The sequence below is a fragment of the Manis pentadactyla genome, chromosome 4 (genome assembly GCF_030020395.1).
Source record: "Manis pentadactyla isolate mManPen7 chromosome 4, mManPen7.hap1, whole genome shotgun sequence".
Lineage (NCBI taxonomy): Eukaryota > Metazoa > Chordata > Mammalia > Pholidota > Manidae > Manis > Manis pentadactyla.
The window spans coordinates 33,933,947-33,954,815 of record NC_080022.1 but is presented as its reverse complement, the minus strand read 5'-3'; the positions used below and the strand labels follow the sequence as shown (position 1 = coordinate 33,954,815).

The window sequence follows — 20,869 nt, the reverse complement described above, 5'->3', positions numbered from 1 at the left end:
TGGTTCTGGCCACAAGGTCTCTGTGAGGCAGAGTTCCCAGCAGCCCTAACCCAGCTCAGAGGCCAGTGTCCTTCCAGTGATGAACCTTGGCTGGGGAGGTATCATGAAGGATGGCGCATACCTGAATTGGAAGCTCCAGGACCATGTTGATGATTCCTTCCCCACTGCAGGCGAAGTGGAACCCTTCAGAGAGTCGGACTCTGAAGCCCCATAAAGATTGGGGCAGGGACAGGATGAGATGCAAGAGAGACACAAGAGTATGCCACTTATGTACTGCCCCCATGCCACTTCTGTACCCACCTTCCGGCCGCCATCCAGGCAGACTTCTCTGCTGATGGCCCTGCTCAGATTACTGGTCCCTCAGGTGCAATAGGTCCATTTAGAACCAGAGGTCACAATAGAGAAGGGGAAGTGGGGAGAAAGGGAGAGCAGTAGCACACGCTGCCCCATGCTGGAGCAGCAGCAAAGGGGCAGGTAGAGAGGGGCAAGGTCTGGCTTCGGCTTTCTGTCAGCATCCAGAGTCTACACTTGTTTTATACCTGCCCAAAGGTGCCTGGCAGGCTTGGGTGACATACTCAGTGAGGATGGAGAGGAGCTGAGCAATGGCGCTGAGTGGCAGTGCAGGTGCCAGTCCTGATGGGACACTCCAGAGCCAGCGCTGATGGTACAGGTAGCGGGACAATGACGCTAGGCTGGAAGAGGCCGAGCGGCCCGACACCAAGGGCAGTGGCCCTGGTGGCTCCAGTGTCAGCAAGAAGGGTGCTCGGTAGTCCAGAGGTAGCTTCTCATACCTGGGCAACAGGGTACAACTCCCAGTTGATTCCACTCATACTCAGCTAAGCCATAGCCCTTCCACATGTGCCAGCCCCATCCCACCCTCTACACCAACCTGATGAGAAGCTTGTCCAGTGGCTTATGCAGAACCACAAGGCAGGGCCGGTCAGACAGGGCTTGCTGTGGTCCCAGCATGGGGGGGGACTTGGAGGGAGAGCTGCCCCCACCAACGCCCCCCAGGCCTTTTCGTTTCACCTTGGGCGTTGGCTCCTTGCTCTGTACCCGGTGGGGGAAACGCAGCCGCAGGATCTCTTCCCGCAAGCCTGACACAATCTGAGGGAAAAAAGTGATCCTGTAGGTCTGGCAGAAGGGGCCCAGAGTCAAGGTGGGAGAGCCCTCCACTCCAAGCCTTACTTTGTCTGGGGGCCCCTCTCTCTACTGGCCCTGGTCCCATGGCTTTGGGGAGAAGGAGCTTATCTACACTGGAGGGCTCCTTGCTCTGGGAGTTAGCCAGGGCCCAGCTCACCTTATGCCGGGCCTGTGCTGCTGTGCCAATGGGAAAACCCAAGCGAAGAACCATGCACGGGGCCTTGGAAATGATGCGTACCATGTAGAAGGAGGAAGGGGGCTGGTCTGGGGCACTGGGGAGAAATGGGAGTCAATGAGCAGTTCTAGGCTGGGAGTGAATGAGTTTAGGAGGAAGTACGGATGAGGTCTGGGGTTAGAGGAAGAGACAAGAGATGAGGCAGGGGAGGAGTGAGGGGACATCACTGTGCCCACCTGGACAGCAGCTTCACGTAGGAAAAGCCCTCGACTAGCACAAAGCTGCTCCAGTCCCGAAGTAGAGAGGTCAGCGAGGAGTGCGAGATCCTGCACTGGACGGTGCTGTAGCGCCCATTGCTGCCTGGGGTGTGCAAGTGCTTGGGGATGGGTCTGGGAGGAGGGGTGCGCAGTGAGGTCAGACCTCCGAGCCCCCAACTTGGGGGAAAAGAACAGATTCCTACCTCTCTCCCGAGGCCCTATCTGAGGATATGGGGGTTGTTGAGCAGGAAGACAAGGAAAGTCTATGGTTTTTCTTTGGCCAAGGTTGACTCCCCTTCCCCTCACCCCGTCCCGTCTGCCTGCTCCTCCATCCCAGCTATGGCCTGAGGAGGGTACCCACGTGTCATGCTCCAGAATTAGCACTAGGCGGTGCACATGCAGCCAGCGTTGCCATGAGTTAGCATCCATGGACAGCACTGGCTTCCAGTAGGCGGCAAACTGGGCATGGGACGAGTCGGACCCACTATGCTGAAGGGAGAGCACCTGGGGGCAGAAGGTCAGTCTTACAGGAACGTTTGTGGGAAGAAGGGATCCACCTCCAGACAGCAAACAGAACCACAGGGCTCGCGGTCAGAGATGGCAGTGGTTTAAGGCTAAAGGAACTTACAGCCCAGCCTGGGTCAGAAGCAGAAACTGTCACCTAGATGAAGGCTGGACTGGGATGAATGAGCCCAGGGACAGATAATGTAGCCCTTTACAGTGGACTCCAAGTGAAGGATGGAATTTGCCAAGGTTCCATCACTGATTCTGGAGGAAAGCTGCTGAGTGATGGCAGGACCTCAGGGTGAAGCCACCACACGGCAGCATAATCAGCTGGCTGTGGGCTGAGTGTGAGAGAGCACAGGACAAAGGAGCTGTGATCTTATAAAGTGCTCAGCTCACGGTAGCTGGCAGTGGTGGGAAATGGTTGAAGGTGGTTGGGGAGGCCAGAGGATGCCATGTAGAGATGGGACAAGGGGGCTTGAAGTCAGCTGGGACACCACTTGACATTCTGCAAGTCTTTATGTCTTCCACCTGTGGTCTGTTGGGGACAGACTCTCTCTACAGATCCTTCTCTTCCCCCAGGGGCTTGGAACGCAGAAGAACTGCTCTCAAGGCTAAAGCTTAAGGTTCTGGTTTGGGTGCCTTGGACTTGAGAGGGAAGGAAAAAGGTGGTTCTGGGCTCTAGATGGTATGTCAATATGTGGGCATTTATGTGGGCATAAAATGGGGACAATGAGAATCAGAGCCACTCACAGGGGTGGTGGAGCCAGGAGGGATGTAGAAGAGTGGCACCCCACTCTTGGTGCTGTCAGGAAGGGTGAAGTGTTCTGGGACCGAAGAGAAGGACTGAAGGTGGGCGAGCATCTGGTCCGTCTGGTTAATGCTGCAGAACAAGGGCCAACTGTGAGCAATACCTGACTCTGGTGGGTACAGAGGAGGGGAACACCAGAGGGACATGGGACCCTGGTCACAACACTGGTGCTCAGTGTGACTGTCTCCAGCAACCGGTTTCATACATCAGTCCTTCCACACAACAATGGGGCATCACTCACTGAGCTGTGATCTCACCTCTGTAGTGTGTTCCAGAACCGTCGGATAACATGAGTTCGATACAGCGAGCGAATGGGTTGCCTTAGGGCGCAGGACACATCGTGCAGAATGTCATAGCCACCTTCCATTGTCACTTCCACCCTTGTTCCTCGAGGGCCCTCGGGCTCCAGGGGCCAGGGTGCCATGGCCACATACTCGATGCGCATGTTGTGTTTCCATAGCAGCACCAGCTTCACCTCCAGCTGGGACCCTCCTCCAGTGGAAGCAGGAGGGCTAGTTAGTGAAGGTACTGGACTCTGGCCTGGGATTGAGTCTTGTCTGAAACCCCCACCTATCTCATGGAACTCTAGCCTGGCCCAAGCTTCCAAGCATGGTTCCATAGATTTCACGCCCACAGTCTGCCAACTGACACAAACAGAAATTTTAGGAGTTATCTGAAACAAAGACAAGTTCAGAACAACATGCCATACTCAGCTGACTCACTTTGGGCAAAAGAAGATAAAATTGGGAAGCTAAATGCTAAGAGAACTAAGATCTGAAGGTAGCTCTTAGAACCTACTTGTCCCAAATGACAAGCAGAATCTTCACTGTGACACTCTTTCACATGTGATACATGGTTATCTTGCACTTCATTCAGCAGGTCCTCCTATATACAAAGCCTGAGAGACTCGTAGGATATAGCAGGGCCTATGACCCTTACCTTTGGCTAGTGTGACCTCTCGGACACTGTAGCCCTCTCGGAGCCGTACTGATACGGTGCTGACCAAGTCAGCCAGCACCTCCTTCTCAGTGTGCTTCTTCCGTCGCAGGGCCAAGGCAGGGTTACTGCTGGCAGAGACCAGGTGCTCATTAAATAGGCGGTGCTGAGAGCCTAGACCAGAGAGGATGGGGAAGGGGAAATTGGTTGTTAGCTGACAGATACAGGGAAGGGGCTATACTGAAACCAAGGGGAAGCCAACATAGCCAGAGTAGTCAGTCCCCCAGGAACCCAAACCCTAGCCTAATGCCCACATTATCTCAGGGTCCATTCTACACTCCCCAGTTACCACACCTGCCCCAATCTGCCCCTCACCACAGTAATATTCAGGGTTCAGGGCTTCCCCACTGCGCAGGAAGGAGTAGAGAAGAAATGCTCGGTGGTAGACAGTCAGACCCAGGTTGCCTGGCTCAAGCTCAGGACAGGTGGACAAGTAGGAGCCAAATGTGGCCATCGCAATGAACTTCATCAACTCCACATTGGGCACATGACCAAAACTGCAGTCGTAAGAGTAAACTCCTCCCACCTGGAGAAAGTGAGCAATTAGAGACCTAGCTCACAAAACGGCACTGAAGGAAGTATAACCAGAAAGGAAGAGACTGGGGCTGGTGGTGGCTCCCATACCCCGGACCACTGAGTGGGAAGTGGGCCAGCATTCTCTCAGGACAGAACTGCTCCGCAATTTTCCTTCCCTGAGCCCTTCTGCCTGCAGCCCATGCCATCTGGACATACCTTTCTTCCTCAACATCAAACGCCAGCCTGCCCCCATTTGCTGAAGATTTTGGCAACTAGCTCACAGGCTTCCTGTCATCCTGAGAGACTTCAGTGCCTATAACAAAGTGCTTCTCAAACTTTAGGGTGCATACAAAACACCTGGAGATTTTGTTAAAATATATCAGGTCTGGGGTGGGGCCTGAGAGTCTGCATTTCTAAAAACCTCCTTGATGATGCCAAAACTGCTAGTCTGTGGACCATATTTTGAATATCAAGGTAATCAGAGATCAGCAAACTACATATATTCTGAGGGTCAAATCTAGCACATCACCTATTTTTGTAAATTAAGATTATTGGAACACAGTCACACCCATTCATTTTCATATTCTCTACTGCTGATTTCATGCTATAAGGGCAGAGCTGAGTAGTTGTGACAACCATATGGCCCAAAAAGCTTAAAATATTTACTAGCTGGCCCTTTACAGAAATGTTTACAGACCTACCGTAGATGGAATTCCGTGGCCTCTGTTTCTTAACCCTCATCTCTGAAAACTTTCTCTATTCACTCACCTGCCCACTGGCTACACACCAGCCCTTGGTTTCACGTGGAATCACTTCACCTTTACAATTTCAATTGTTATATCCACTCATTACACACAATTGTATTCTTTCCATCTTCCTCCTCTGCTGCTCTTTGACCTCGTTAAGACAGACAGGACTTGAATCTCTGCCTCTCTCCAAGTCTATCCCTGGCCCTCTTTACTTTTTAATGCTTCCACTTCAAGACCCCAACTAAGATCACAACCTCTATACCCAGCTCTCAAATGGGGTGCCAAATGGAGAAAACTGCACATTGTGTGGGATGGCTCCACATCAAACATGACACCCAAACCAGCTGGCCCTGCAGGGCTGTCCTCCATACTGTTCCTTCCTCCTATTTCTGGCCTCCCTCCCTTTGTATTCATCTTTGCCTTTTACTTCAGAGGGGTATCAGAGACCTTGGCAGAATTTAGCTATACCTTCACTTCTGACCTTCTCTCAAAGAAAGAAGTGACACTCTCCTGCTCTAGAAGAGTCCCTCAATCTGTTTATTGAGCTGATGCCCTCCCCTGTCAATTTAGGAACTTTATTCTGTCAGGCTGCTTTTTCTTTCCTGACTTTCAAATTTGGCTTCACCCTGGCTCCTTAGAAGCATGCTGAAGTCTCCAGCTTAAAAAACAAACTAATACGGAACAAAACACTCTCTCTTTCCACCCTGTACATTCTTTCTCCCCACTTAATCTGAACTGCCAAAGTCCTTGGGTCAACACTTGTCTCTACTTCCTTCTCTCCTATCTGCTCTTCAATCCACTGCAATCAGTTCCCTTGCCACCTCTTCACTGAAATGGCCTGAAAAAGATCCCCATGATCTCTTAATCACCAAATTCAAAGGGTACTCTTCAGTCCTCAATTTACATGAGCTTTCTACTGCATCTGACACTGTTAACTACCCCTTTCTTTCCCAAACTCTGACATCTCACACCATAATCTCCTGGTTCTTGTTTATTTCCCTTCATTCTTTGCTGGGAAAGACCTTTCAACACTACTATTCCCCAAGATTCTTCAGGGACCCTCTTCTCTTCTCAATTATTATCTGTAGGCTGACAAATCCTAAATCTCCATCTTTTAACTAGTGTTGTCTCCTGAGTATCAGATATACATATCCAACTGCTAACTGCTATGAATAGCAACAATTTGTCACAGAATTAAGCAGTATGCTAAGCACTTTAAATGCATGTCTCACCCAGTGAGGTAGGTACTATAACAAACTCCATTTACAAATGAATCCCACCTGGAAGTGAAGTGATGGGCCCAACATCACACAGCCAGTAAGTGGCGCCAATGCCTGGCATGCCTGACCCCAAAGGCAGTGCTCCTGACTGCTGCCCTTAAGGTCCACAGGCTCCCTGAACATGATGGGCACAAATCTGGATTCATTATCTTGTTCCCATTCCAGCCCAACTGCTTCTCCTCCTGTTTGTTCTGCTGGCTACCTAGTCATCACTGAAGTCAGAAATGTGGAGACACCCTTGACTCCTCTTTCTCCCTTACCCCTCACATCTCACTAATCCTACACCATGTTGACTCTGTCTCTTAATTTTCTTACTCCTATCCCCTTCTCATACCGTACCCTCATTCCCCAAATCTAAGCCCTGTTCCTCTCTCATCTGATCACTGTAATTAACAGCCTCCTTGACTCCACTTCTGCTATTTACCCAGCAGCAAGAGTGACCTTTATAAAACATAAACCCAACTAGTGACTGTCCTTCTATTTACCTGCATCACAGAAGGCTTTATACCAAAACTTCTTAATATGGCAGAGCCAGCTTTTCATGCTCTGGCTTATGCCTACCCTCCAGCCTTATTTCCCATAGCTCTTTGCCTCCCACCTTACAGTCCACCAATCAAAATTGGCTGCAGTTCCCTGAATATTCCTAGTCCCTCCTTTGCTTAACCTAGTTTGAGCCGAGTTTCCTGACCCTTACAACCAAAACAATAATAACTAATGGGGGAGATAGAAATGCAACTGACTGTCATATTGTTCAAAGTCTGCGTTCTTTTTATTAGAATGCTGTCTCCCACACCCAAAGGAAAGACAAAGATTAGAGTCCTCTCCCACCTACCCTGTTCTAGACGTGACACTTCTCCCCTTTCACCCCCACTGCCTGCACATGTAACTGTGTTATTGGCTTTACCTGGGAAATTATGACCTGTAAGAAAATAATCAGTCACACCCAACTTTGTGAAATACCATGCTTCCCCCTCCCCTCTTCTGGAAAAGTTCTTACCTGCACAAAAGAACAGGCCACAGTGCCACTGCGGAGTTGGTTTAGCAGTGTCTCACAGACAGCAACATCAGGGACACTGGTCACCCCATCTGTGATCACAATGATACCTGGAGCAGGAAACATCAGTCTCAGATGGGGGGGACACTGACTATATCTAAATCACAGGGAGGCATCCAACCTACAGGGCCCTGAAGACCTCAGTGTCACCAACCAATGTGTTTACAATGCCCCAACTCCTTTCCTTCTCCTCTGCTTCTTCCTCTTGAGAGCTGGATCCCAGTCTCCTCCTAAGTCATGTTTGTGGAGCCCTGCTCCTTTCCACTAAGGTCCCTCATGGTTGCCAGAGGTGGAGGGACCTGAGATATACACTCACAGACCCTTACCTTTTAAAAACAAGGGAACAGGTCCTCTTCTCTGGGGCCCATGGATCCCTGGGCCTTCTATCTACCTTTCCTGATAATCTGCTCCCCCAAACCCTCCAGTACCCTCCTATTGCCCCACGCCTACCCATGTTCTTTCTACTGACCTGCAGTAGAGTTTGAGGGGAGCAACTGCAGTGCCAAGATGCCCTGACGAATCATACTGACCAGCCCAAGGTCCGCCGTCACCATGGAGACACCCACCTTCCGGCCTGGGGGCTCTCCTGAGTCTGGGGACTGGTCCTCTGCCTGGTTCAAGTTACAGAAAAGACAGAATGGCACAGATGGCATTGCTGCCCCATCCACAGCAAAGCCAGACTTTTCAGCCCAGCACTGCCCAGGCCAGGCAGGGACCCCAACCACCCTACTTTAGACCTGAGTCCTAGCTCCTCCCTAACGTGCGTCAGACACTGACCCTCCAAATGGGCAGGGAGTCTGGCACAAGATGAAGTACCAGAATGTAGGAGAGTGGGATTCCCTGCCCTTTGCAAATAAGGATCCTTTTCCATGTCTATCACCACTAGGAAATATTTTATTTATCAATCAAATTAACTCTTCAGACATAGAGAACTGACGTTTGCCTGGCTACTTCTAGGATATCCAAAGGAATGAGGGAGTGCATTCTAGTGAACCCAAGCAGCTTTATCCCCAGTTGTACAAAATACTAGTTATCAAAGCCACTCATGACCCCCTTCTCAGACCCATAGGGGGAGAAGATCCAGGACTGACAAAACACACATACACAGCCTTCATTTTCTTCCAGCAAGAATCTGTGTCTTGGGGAGTGCATCTGAGCCCTCCTCTGTCAGGAAACCTGTGTGCACTCACGAGCACTCTGCCCTGTCCCGTGGCACTCCTCTGAGGGGCCCGCACTCACCCTCTCTCCCGCATACCTGGCTCTGAGAGTCACACTGCCGCTGCAGCATGGTGGCCACCTTATCCTCAAAGAGACCAAGTTGCTCATATACCTGCTGCAGAAATACCTCCCGCTGGGAAGGGTCCAAAAGGCAGCCCTGCACCAGCACCTGAGAGGCACAAAGGAAAGATCAAGACATGGAGGACAGGGGGGACGCTGGTCAGTACTCCCCTGGTCTCCCTATTTATTCCATGCAGCTCCCTCTAGGCAATCCTGACTTCTCACCTAAGCAGGATATAAGGCTGGTTAATTCCACAGCCAGCTCCCCCCTTTACAGATCATCTCCTCCATCAGTCCTGCTCAGCCCAGCTACACCATGTCCCTGCGCAGGGCCGTCCTCAGGCTCACAACCTTCCTCGGCACTGGGTTTCCCCAAACTCCCACGGGGGGGCGCCATAACATCTTCCAGCGCTCTCAGTTTTGGGCTACTGAATATTTTCTATGAGGTTGTCTTGGCCTTGCAGAGCCTTTTTCATTCTGATTCAGGTTTTCTTGTTGATTTCTAAGCATGCAGAACTGTTCTGGACCTTTTCTCATTTAGGCTCAAAATCTTTCCCCTCCTTCCTCTTCTTTACTCTCTGCAGATAACTCCCACCCCCTCTCATAGAGAAAGGAAACCAGTCAACAGGAACTCCCCATTTACCCTAGCCCAGAGGATGCAGTATTCTGCAACCCATGAAAATGCTCTCAATGTCTGTTTCTGTCTCTCTGTGTTCCTGTTCTTCCTTCGAGGCTCTAAAGGAAAGATTCCTCTTCCTCTTCCTCCTTTTTTACCCTAAAGCTAATCTCTCCATCTAATCTTGGACCTTTAGTCAGTATCTTCATCCTCTCTACATGGGGCTCCTTTCCTGCTACTTCCAACATAAATAAGTGGCCCCATCCTAAAAATTTTATACAGGCCTGGTGGTCCCTGTAGTGGCCCTCGGGATCTCTCCTCTCTGTCTCCCAATCAGAGTGTGACAACCTGTCTCACACTTCTCCAAACCTCTGCCCTCCTGTGCAACAACAATTTTACTCTCTATTCAGAAGGGATAAGTGGGTGGGCACAGCAAGAGGATGGGAGAGGAGGACTCTCTATGACTCTACAGGCCTGATAATGAGAAGAAAAACAGACTTAGAGGAATAGTAGGAACTGGGCCGTAAGGAGGCAAGGAAAATGTTCCCAGCTGTATTGTTTAGAAGAGTGAGAACTGGGTCAACCCACAGGCTCAACAATAGGGTTTGGCTAAATATATAATGAGAACATATGATATTAAGTCAAGCAGACATTAAAAATCATGTTTTCAAAGGATATTTAGTGACAGGGAAATATGGCCATAGTATACACTTAAAAAGCAGGACATATAACTGTGTTCTGAATGAGCCTGATGTATCCCCTCTCTCTGGATGGAGGGGTGGTGGTGAGGGACAATGAACATGTACTTAAAGACAAGAAGGAGGGTCTGCAAAATGTTATCAGTTATTTCTGGGTGGTGTATTACGGGGGGATTTTCTTTTTCTTTATACTTTACATACTTTTCAAATTTCCTTCAGGGGTCATATCACATAAATGTGAAACTTTTTTATCAGGAAAGCAGCAGGATACATTGTGAAGGAGCTGTAGAGACGGTGAGAAAGCTGGCTCAGGGCTGACAAGTGTCTGTGGGGGCTTAACCAATCTCTGCCTCCACAGCTGCTGCCCTTGCTCAGGCCTCATCCCTACTCCCATGCTGCATAACCTGCCTTTTGTACCCCCAGTCCATCTTCCTCGCTGGCCACAAACACATGCAATCTTCCTGAGATACAAATCTGATCCTGTTACTGTTCATTTAAAACCTTCAACAGTCTCCTACTACTTAAGGCTAATGTTTGTAATAGCTAACATCTGCATGTTCTCTATGTGGCAGGCACTGTTTTAAGTGCTTGACATGTACTAATTCAATCACGATATAATATTGATCCTGCTAATAGCCCCATTTTGGAGAAAACACACAGAGAGGTTAAGTAACTTGCATTAGGTCACACAGACAGTAAATGGTACAGTTAGGAAGCAAATACAAGCAATGTGATTCCAGATCCAGCACTCTTCACCACCACACTAAACTCCCCTATAGAATGAAAGATAAGTTTTTAGCCATGCATTCAAGGCCTTTCGTAATCCTGCCCCCACTTTTCTCTCCATTCTCCTCTTTACCACTGCCCCCTACCCCACTCAGACTTTACTGTGACCAGCTGAATAGCATGCAGTTCCCTAGCACACCTGTGACTGAGAGCACAGGTTCATAGAGCCATGTCCATGCTTTTGCTGGCCCCTCTACCTGGAAGGTCCATTTCCCCTTCTTTGAATGATTAACTTTAATTCTTCCTTCAAAATTCAGTTCAAATGCCTCTCTGACCAAAAGTTGTCACCGAGGCTGCCTCATGCTTGTCTGGGTGCTCCCTCTTGGGGCTCCCATAGCACCTGATCATGATCCACTAGTGTCCGTATCACATTTACCTGAAATTACCTCCTTCAGTGTCTATCTCCCCACTGTACTCTCAACCTTCTCATCAGGATAGGGACAGTGTCTGATTCACCTAGGTCTATAGGACCTAGCCCACGTCTGGCACAGATGGGTTTCATTAAGTGTTTGTCAAACAGAACCGAGCATTGAGTGATTACCTAATACTCATGCTTTCCCTGCCTTGGCTAACAGCACCTGCAAAGCCTGGCCTCTGTCCGGGGTTATAGCCACAGCCAACAGTCCCAACAGCTGCACTAGGACAGCACTTTAAACCAGGACAGAGGGCTGAGATCCAGGCATGCGCCACTTGCCTTGTTGTATATTTTAGACCCTCAGATGCTGTTCCTTGCATCCCCGTCTCTGCAAGTTTGTTTGATAGCTAAGGTGACAATATAGCCATCAAGGACAATTTGGAGTAAGATGAGAGGAAACTGGGCCATTGCTTATCTAAGCCAAAAACAGACATTCCAGTAAGAGACTTGGCTCTTCTCCAAAAGGAGTGTCTTGTGATAGATAGTCTGCTTGGGTGTTGGAGAGACTTGTAATTATGTGTATGGTCAGCATTATACCCAGCAGTTCACAGGGCCCTCAGAGAAAAGATCCACCTCTGTCCTTGGAAGAAATTATGTTTCTGGGTATTTATTATATCTCAAAATCATAAAACTATTCCAAAAGACCATCTCCTGGGGGTGGTGCCAGGAGTCAGGATACCAGCAAACCTTCTGAGGAAACTAAAGGGCAGGAGGACAGAGAAAACACATCCAGCAGGCGGAACCAGAGACTTACAGGAGGAAGGAGAGGATCTGTCCAATCAATGCCAACTAATGTGAAACTTATGGGAAGCTCTCTAAGATCAGAGGAATTGATTCTTCTCAAGAGGGGACAGACTTACAGAGATGACCAGGAAACAGGCTCAAGAAGCCAGCAGAGCTGAGGACTTTGGGCATGGACAGTAGAGACAGGACAAGGACGTGGTCAGTGGACTATAGAAATTAGGTCTGAGGGGACCAAGTTGGAGAAAGGAGGCAATACCTGGTGGGACTGCAGGCCGATGATTGAGGAGTAGGCCTGGATAGTTATGTAGATTTCAGGCTGGAATTCGATGCAAGAGCCAGGCACTAGGAAGGGCCGGAGCAGCCCGCTTAGGCAGCGGGAGAGGGCATGGAAAACTTCATCAAACAAGATCTCCCCTGTGGAATCATCCTGAGGACAATGCAAAGAAAGGTCTCTCGAGGGTAACCAAAGACAGCCCTGAGCAGAGGGCAGAAACAAGCAACTCCCATGGGTCAGTGGGACTCTTATCTTAAGGCCAGTTACCCACCCCCAAATACAGTGACACAGATGGAATGGAATCTTTCTTTCAACACCCGCCATTCTTTTACAAGCCTGTCTCCTCAGTGAGGCTGGGATCATTTTTCACATCTCCCAGGCCTCTCCCTCTTGTCCTCACCCCTCACCCCATCCTTTCTTCCCACTGTCTCCCCCCAACCCCTTACCACAATGCCAGTAGATGGGCTAAGGTCCAGCTCGATGACAAATCGATACTGCCAAGCCAGGAAGGTGACCCGGGTGGCAGGTACTAGGAGAAATGGCCTTGGGACCACTGGTTCATCTGGCTGCCACCCAGGGGGCAGGACACTGAGGACTTCTAACTCCTGCTCAGACTGGAGCTGACAATTAGGATGTAAAGAAAAGGAAAGGGTCAGGAAGAGTCATCCCTTTCTCTCCAGAACCTGAGCTCTATATCCAAAATGACACAGCACTGGCTCCAACTACTTCAATCTAACCATACACTCTTCCTGTCCACAGAAATTATTAAACAGAATTTCCTCTATGGAATCATATTGCGGGCAAAGTCACTTGCCCCTCATAGCATCAAACCCCTCAGTGATAGTCTCCTCTCCTGTTTCCAGAATGCTCTTTAAAAAAAAACAGATCTTTCTGGGCGAGTCCCTTGCATCCTGTATGTCTCTGAGCCTCACCAGCATCTCCTGGGGTGTGGCCTGCACAGTCTGATGCAGGTGATTGAGGAACCAAGCTAGACGAACATTTCGGGAGATTCGATAATCCTTTTTCATCAACAGGAACACCTGTCCAGCTTCTTCCACCTGGGGACAGAGAGACATTAATACATCTACAAAAATTCACTGAGTTCCTAGAAGATATAGATCACTCTGCAAGTAACTTGTCCAAGGAGCTCATAATCTATCAGTGAGAGGCAAGGCAGCATAGGTGAAACGTTTACCCCCACCCTGGTGTGAAGTGTTCTCCAGGACTGAATTCTCAATGCCCTGCTTCCATTCCCCCATGTCCAACTTTTCACATTATCAAATGTTTATGTGTGTTTTTCCTACAAACTGGAAGCTCCTTGAGGACAGGGATTGCACCTTGTTCTATTTTTGTGTCCCTGTGCTTGGCAAATTGTTTAAAACAGAGCAGACAGATCTTAGCAGGGATTAAAGATGGCGGCATGTGAGGTGAGACAGAGGCTTCCTCCTGAAACTGCATATAATATGAAAATGTAATACATATAACTAATCCTGAAAGAGCAACAGGAAAGGGGACTATATATATGCCAGACTGCATACACCTGGAGAAAAGAGCACACCTCATGGAACAGGGTAACGTACCAAAGCTGTGGCCTGGTGGGACCCAAGCCCTTTCCCCACCCCAGCTCACCGGCTGGAGGAAAAGAAACAGAGCGGCCTGGGACTCTGAATACCTAACTCTGGAGATCTGCTCTGGGAGCACAAACCTACATTTCATGGTGCTTGCATGGTACTCTCATGATTAGGGGGTTGGAAAGCTAAGACAGGCAGAATTCCTGGAGAGACTGAGATTCCAGCCATTTGTGGAAAGCAGGGATCCATATCTAGTTGCTCTGGGACAAAAGAAAGGCAGGCAGCCTGAGAGCCTTTCTAACAAGGAAGCCCTTAGCAAGAGGGCTACTAAAGGGGCAAGGATAGCACAGAGCTTACTGTTCAGGAGAAAGGACAGGTAGAGAAAATTGTCCAGGTGCACTTTGCCTAGCAGGTTGGAAGCTTTCATGATCTTCAGGTGCTCCAGCTCCCTGGCTGGCTACACAGCTCCAAGGGTCCCCTCTGTGATACGCAGCCTACTGAACCTTTCTCCCAGCCAGCCCCACCTGGCTCGCAAACCAGCAAACCCTACCCTGGCGTTAGGCCAGCCAGAGGGGAGATCTGTCTACAGCAACTACAAATGCACAGCATAGAGGCTTCTACCTGTGTGCTTGGCCCACTGGGTCAGGCAGTGGAGACAGGCATAGCAGCTGGGAAGCAGGAAACGGCTCTTTCCTCCCCCCAGTCACCAATACCGCTCCCCTGTGACCCCTGACATTGCTTCAGGGGCTGAGCAGCTCCAGAGAGTAGAGCTTCTGGACACTAGAGGGCGCCATATACAAATATGAAAGGCCAAAGGAACCTGGTTCAAAGTAAAATTATGAATACAACTCCTGAGAAAGGTTTAAATGACATTGACCTCATGAATCTTCCTGAAAGGGAGTTCAAAATAAAAATAATTAACATGCTCATGGAGGTACAGAAAGATATTCAAGAACTCAGGAATGAATTCCAGTCAGAGATCCAATCGTTGAAGAGCACAATGGAGGGTATTAAAAGCAGATTAGATATGGTGGAGGAGACGATAAATGAAATAGAAACTAGAGAAGAGGAATACAAAGAAGCTGAGGCACAGAGAGAAAAAAGGATCTCTAAGAATGAAAGAATATTGAGAGAACTGTGTGACCAATCCAAATGGAACAATATTTGCATTATAGGGATACCAGAAGAAGAAGAAGAGAGAGAAAGGGATAGAAATTGTCTTTGAGGAGGTAATTGCTGAAAACTTCCTCAATCTGGGGAAGGAGATAGTCTCTCAGGCCATGGAGGTGCACAGCTCTCCCAACACAAGGGAACCAAGGAAGACAACACCAAGACATATAGTAATTAAAATGGCAAAGATCAAGGATAAGGACAGATTATTAAAAGCAGTCAGAGAGAGAAATTAGATCACATACAAAGGAAAGCCCATCAGGCTACCATCAGACTTCTCAACAGAAACCTTACAGGCCAGAAGGGAGTGCCATGATGTATTTAATGCAATGAAGCAGAAGGGCCTTGGACCAAGAATACTTTATCCGGCAAGATTATCATTTAAATTTGAAGGAGGGATTAAGCAATTTCCAGATAAGCAAAAGCTGAGAGAATTTACCTCCCACAAACCATCTCTACAGTGTATTTTGGAGGGACTGCTATAGATGCAAGTGTTCCTAAGGTTTAGTAGCTGTCACAAGAGGTAATAAAACCACAGTAAAGAAAGTAGAACAGCTAATTACTAAGCAAATGCAAAATTAAATTAACTATCCCCAAAATCAATCGAGGGATAGACAAAGAGTACAGAATATGATACCTAATATATAAAGAATGGAGGAGGAAGAAAAAGGAGGAGAAAAAAAAAAAGAACCTTTAGACTTTAGATTATATTTGTAATAGCATATTAAGTGAGTTAAGTTAGACTCTTAGATAGTAAGGAAGTTAACCCTGAACCTTTGGTAACCACAAATCTAAAGCCTGCAATGGCAATAAGTACATACCTATCGATAATCACCCTAAATGTAAATGGACTGAATGCACCAATCAAAAGACACAGAGTTACTGAACGGATAAAAAAACAAGACCCATCTATATGCTGCCTTAAAACAGAGCAGACATTCGACAATGCCAGCCATTAACAGCTCCTCCTAGGAAGCCATGAGAACAGCAGGCTCTAAAGGAATCTTTGCCGAGGGAAGGGTAAGCTGCCGAATACCTCAAATCAAACTTCTGTGGGTCACACTCTCCACCCCCACCCTTCACAGCTGTGAACACTCCAATTTTTTCCCTCCATTGCTGCAGAGCCAGTCGTCCAACAACATGCCTGGCAAGCATCAGTTCCCTGCCCGCGTACTTGTCCTTCCACCGCAGGAGCTCTGCCAAATCTTGTCTCAGGATGAATTTGACATTCTCCCTGATCCACACAGGCACCATGCCAGTGGCACTTCAACAGGAAGACTGGTCACCTTACCAGTGGCCCCACCTCTGGCAGGCCTTTGCCAATCCTTTTACTTCTCCCTGGCAAGCAACCTTTCTTCTTCCCCTCAGAAGGCTTGCTAATCTCTCAACCCCTGCAGTCCTAGCAGATAAACAGACCTACTGTGTTCCACAGAGAAAATAAGGGTCAGTTGGTTTGATTCCCCCCATGTTTCTTCCTGGTTCACCCTTATCTGTGAATTCCTTTACTCCCTTACTCTCCACCTGTTTTAGACAAATTGTACATTTCTCCTCCCATGTCTCTGACTAAAGAGGGGGAAAATGCCACGCTGCCAAGGCTTGAAGAGAAAGAAACAGGAGCCAATGACTGCTTGTACAGAAATGCACTGCTGCAAGAAGTGGAGCCTCCCCTCTCCCCCAACCAAAGGGGGAAATATGTATGGAGAAGAGACTGAAAAAGCCTGGGGAAAAATAATGAAGGGTGCTTTATGTCAGAGAAGAGTGTGGAGGGTAGAGATGCAACACCTAAAGATAAAGAAAGTCTGTCTTCTTTAAGACAGAAGGCAAACATAAAAAGATACAGAAACAGATACTGGGAGATGGCAGTGATGAAAGTAGAAAGCAAGAGGGAAGGAACTCATATACATGGAGCACCTGAAAGATGTTCCATAGTACACAGGTTAAGTGCAAGAATTTCAGATTCAGACAGCCTGGGTTTGAATCCAGTTTGGTTCCTTACTAGCTTGTGAAATGGCGGAAAAGGTATTTACGCTTAAGCCATGGGGTCCTCATTTGTAAAATGGAGATGATCCCAATACAAATCTAAGATTAAGTGGATTGAGTGAAACCATGTATATGAAGTGCTCAGCACAGTACCCGGCACTAGTAAGAATATAATAAAAGCTAACTATTACAGGTTATTATCTGTATACCTTAATACTAGGCTCTTTACGTAAGTAAATTCATTCTGCCTTCACACAAAACATTTAAAAGAAGAAAACCGAGGTCCAAAAAAGTCAAATGACTTAACATAATGAATAGGTATAGGGTCATAAGTCAAAGCCAGGCCTGATAAGCTGCAAAAGCTGTCTACTCAGAGTGACGGATGGCTAAAAATGGGGACTCAAGAGCAGAAAAGATTTAAAGTGGTCACAAGAAGGAACATGATGGGGGTTTACAAGCAGAAAGGATGCTCTGACATATCAGAAGACAAGAAGACAATTTAAACATTGATACGATGTGATTCAACATTATTTTGTTATGTCTCTGTACCATCTAAAATCACACGTGGGGAAATACTACTCTATTATACTGCTTCCCTACCCTGGGCTGAGGTAGGGCCTGGCTAGGATTTTGGATTTTATCCTGAAAATTAGATTAAGTTATGGAAATTCTTTCAGCAGGGCAGGGCAGCAATACTGTATCTGCATTAAAAAAAAAATTCCCTTTTGCTATTATATGTTTCAGAAAGATTCCCTAGCAGCTAGGGGAGATGATAGTGGCCTAGATCAGAGATACTCAAAGTAGCCATTCCGTGAAGTATTTAAGACCGGTCCCCAGTGAGATGAGGAGTTGCGCTAGACTGTGAAACCACCATTGCCTTGCATTAAGAAAGTCTGGTTGTAGGAAAAAAAAAAAAAAGTCAGCTGAACTAACCTTCAAGACAAGTGAGCTTAGTTTCATTCTAAGGAATCTTTAGAATAAGACATAATATGACTGGTGATTGATTGGAAATGGGGAAAAAAGTGATAAAAAGAAAGGTGTCAAAGATAACTAAGGTAGGTAAGTTGTAGAATGACTTCCAAGTTAGCTAGAAAAATCATTAAAAAAACCATAGTTATTTACCATCATAACCACTGGCCCCCTCAACAAGTCCCATCAAATCATACACTTTGATTGCTAAGCTCCTAAAAACAGAAAAGGAGTATATTGGGAAAGAAAGAAACTGCAGCAATTACTTGCCCTCTTTTTCCGCTCCTTGGTTCCAGGGTGGGACTCTTACAAACCAGGTGACCTCTCCCTCAAGACTGACTGAGTTGGGTGGGTGAGACATCAGTGACAGTTCCTGTCTGTGAGTTGACTGTGCTGGATCCTGCCAGTATTCCTATCTAAAAATGATGGGTTGGTGCTCAGAGTATTAGCAGAATAGGAAGGATATCCCAATTCAGCAGTCCTTTCTGTTTATCACTCTATTCCCCAGAGCCTTGTGCAATGCCTGGTACACAGGATGTTAATGACAATTTTGCTGAACAAGTGAATTCACTATAAGTTCTAAGTAAAGCAAACTTGACATTTAATCTGATCATAATCAGTACAACTCTTCTCAAGGTGAGATAACTTAGCACTACTCTTAATAGTGTTTTGCTTTTTTTCTTTGGTAGGTAGTAAAGACTTTTTTCAAATGCCAGCCTGTTTGAGCTATGCAAAGAAAACACCAAGGAAAAGACTTTTGGCCCACATTGAGCTGGGGTTAAAGGAGGAAGGCACATTATCTACAGATCAGCACCATAAGGACAGTTGTGAACATTTGGTCACTATGTCTTCTAGGACTGAAATCTTGGCAAATCTGTGTATAATAAATGAACCTTTTCACGAGTCCCTGTATTGTTAGGTACCTCTTTTAGGCATTCACAAAGCAGTCTATACTTCTTCACAGCACCAACCAGTTTACAATGACGAATTTGTGTACATTTTAATGTTTGATTTTCCTACAAGTCCAAGAGCTCCAGGTAGACAGGGGCTGTGTCTACACAGTTCTTTGCGCATCCCTAGCAACTAGCGCAGTGCCAAACATGCTAGGTGTTCAAATAGCATTTGTTGAATGAATGTGTAATGAGGGAAATTGCTCTCACAAGCTGTATTTCTTTTGTTTTGAGCTATGTTTTTAATTTCTCACCAGTGACTCCTAATTTTTCACTTTTATTCACATCTGCTCTTTGTTGCTCAAGAGTTCCTATCCTTCCTCACCCACTTTATGGAAAAACTAGACTATTCTATTGTTTGGACTTTTCCTTTACTTCCATGAAAGTTGTTTTTACCAGGTTCTCTTTAGTATGTACTTTTCTAGTATTATCTCCTTTTTTACTGTTATTGGCATCTGGGGAGGGGGTTCTAGTGTGGGTTCTAATCAATCTATTTTGAAAGAAAGTGTGATCTGATTGCTGCGACTCTGGGCTTGAGGTTTCCTTTCCTCCTCTACAAACCACCACTACCTACCCCATTGGTGTTAAGGTACAAATGCACCTATTAGCATAACAAGTAATAACAAGTGATTAATCAATCAGCTGCTTCTTTGAGTCTGGAAAGAGACTTGCACAACCATTCACTTCAGCTTTTTGTGCTCATCCTCATTTAGTTGACACAGTTGGAAATTTAGTTACATTGAATTAGAATGTCTTCTCAATAGTATCTTGATTTATTCTTGAAATCTGTTCTCTTGAGAATATCTCACCCAATTTTGGTGTTATCTCCTAAGGCCATACAGGGAAAGTCTGACCCTCTGCCAAAGGAGAATCTATCAAACATCTAATGACAGTCCTGAGTCTTTATTTCCCCATAATAAGCATCTCCAGGTTCTTTAACTATGCCTCAAATGGCATGGTTTCAAGTTTCCTCACTATTTTGTAACTTAGATCATATGCTTATAAATGAACTCTGGCTGGTCTACTTTTCAACTTAAAATGTGGGGGCTGGAATGGAACACAACACCCAGGTGAAGCCACAGATTCAAGGTCTCCTAGGTTCTATTTACTTCTTCAGAAGTCTCCAGAAACCTCTGTGACTTTCTCTCATTTGTGCTGCTGTAAAGACCCATTCCCCATTCTGATCTAATGCAGCTGGCTTTTTTGGACACAAACGATTATTCAATTTGCCCTATCACACTGGATAAATTCAGTCTATTATTCTACTGCAAGGCTTAGAGTGCTGGTGTGTTTTCTAGTAAATCTCTTTCTAGCTTAATTTCTCCAGTAATTTAATCAGGATACCATCAAGTCCTCATTCAAATCCAAAGAGGACAAAGGCAAGGTAAGCATGCACTCATTCATCAATCAACAAATTTATGGATAGACAGCTACATGTTTGCACTGGGCTAGGTCCTAAGGATACAGTGAAAAGCAAAAACGGGCATTCTCTGTTCTGGCGAAAAAATTTACCCTCTAATGGGAAAAAACTAATCAAATAATCATGCTAATTATTGTATTATTACTGAGTAAACTAAGTGCACCAAAGGATGAGAATGTGACTCTATGACAGCATGTAATAAAGTAACCTGACCTAGGTCTCAGGAGAAAGTGACACTGAAGGTTGAGCTCAGTTTGCTAAGAGGAGGGAAAGGAAGATAAACCAAGATAGAGGGTATACATAAGCACTGAGCTAGAAAACTTCACATTAGTTAGTATGCTGCTTAATTCTATTACTGTTCAGCTTCCATTTCTCCACATTGTTTTGAAGGTTATTTTGAATGACAGACAAGGCCAAACTGAAGTCTAGCTCATCAGTCAGTTCTTAGAGAATCCACTCTCTTCAAACCAGGAACAGCTGCCTAACTCCGGCGTTCTTGTGACATCCTCCTCT

At 46.7% G+C, this 20,869-nt stretch overlaps 1 protein-coding gene across 7 annotated transcripts in view; it reads right to left on the bottom strand.

Moving 5' to 3' along the window:
- The window catches only part of SZT2 (SZT2 subunit of KICSTOR complex), a 50,770-nt gene that overhangs the window by 26,373 nt on the left and 3,528 nt on the right, over positions 1-20,869 (bottom strand). For 4 of the 7 annotated variants that reach the window (XM_057500120.1, XM_036893106.2, XM_057500119.1 and 1 more), the window contains exons 2-17: positions 13,229-13,354; positions 12,743-12,916; positions 12,279-12,449; positions 8,741-8,872; positions 7,955-8,096; positions 7,429-7,535; positions 4,202-4,412; positions 3,830-4,000; positions 3,148-3,382; positions 2,833-2,962; positions 1,937-2,079; positions 1,555-1,707; positions 1,301-1,415; positions 890-1,107; positions 576-791; positions 122-200 (exon numbers count right to left, since the gene is read on the bottom strand). In XM_057500120.1, coding sequence (XP_057356103.1) covers positions 122-200; positions 576-791; positions 890-1,107; positions 1,301-1,415; positions 1,555-1,707; positions 1,937-2,079; positions 2,833-2,962; positions 3,148-3,382; positions 3,830-4,000; positions 4,202-4,412; positions 7,429-7,535; positions 7,955-8,096; positions 8,741-8,872; positions 12,279-12,449; positions 12,743-12,916; positions 13,229-13,354 — 2,523 coding nt within the window. The remainder of the gene's footprint in view (positions 1-121; positions 201-575; positions 792-889; positions 1,108-1,300; positions 1,416-1,554; positions 1,708-1,936; positions 2,080-2,832; positions 2,963-3,147; positions 3,383-3,829; positions 4,001-4,201; positions 4,413-7,428; positions 7,536-7,954; positions 8,097-8,740; positions 8,873-12,278; positions 12,450-12,742; positions 12,917-13,228; positions 13,355-20,869) is intronic. The other 3 variants (XM_036893107.2, XM_036893111.2, XM_036893108.2) reach the window with 3 other exon arrangements.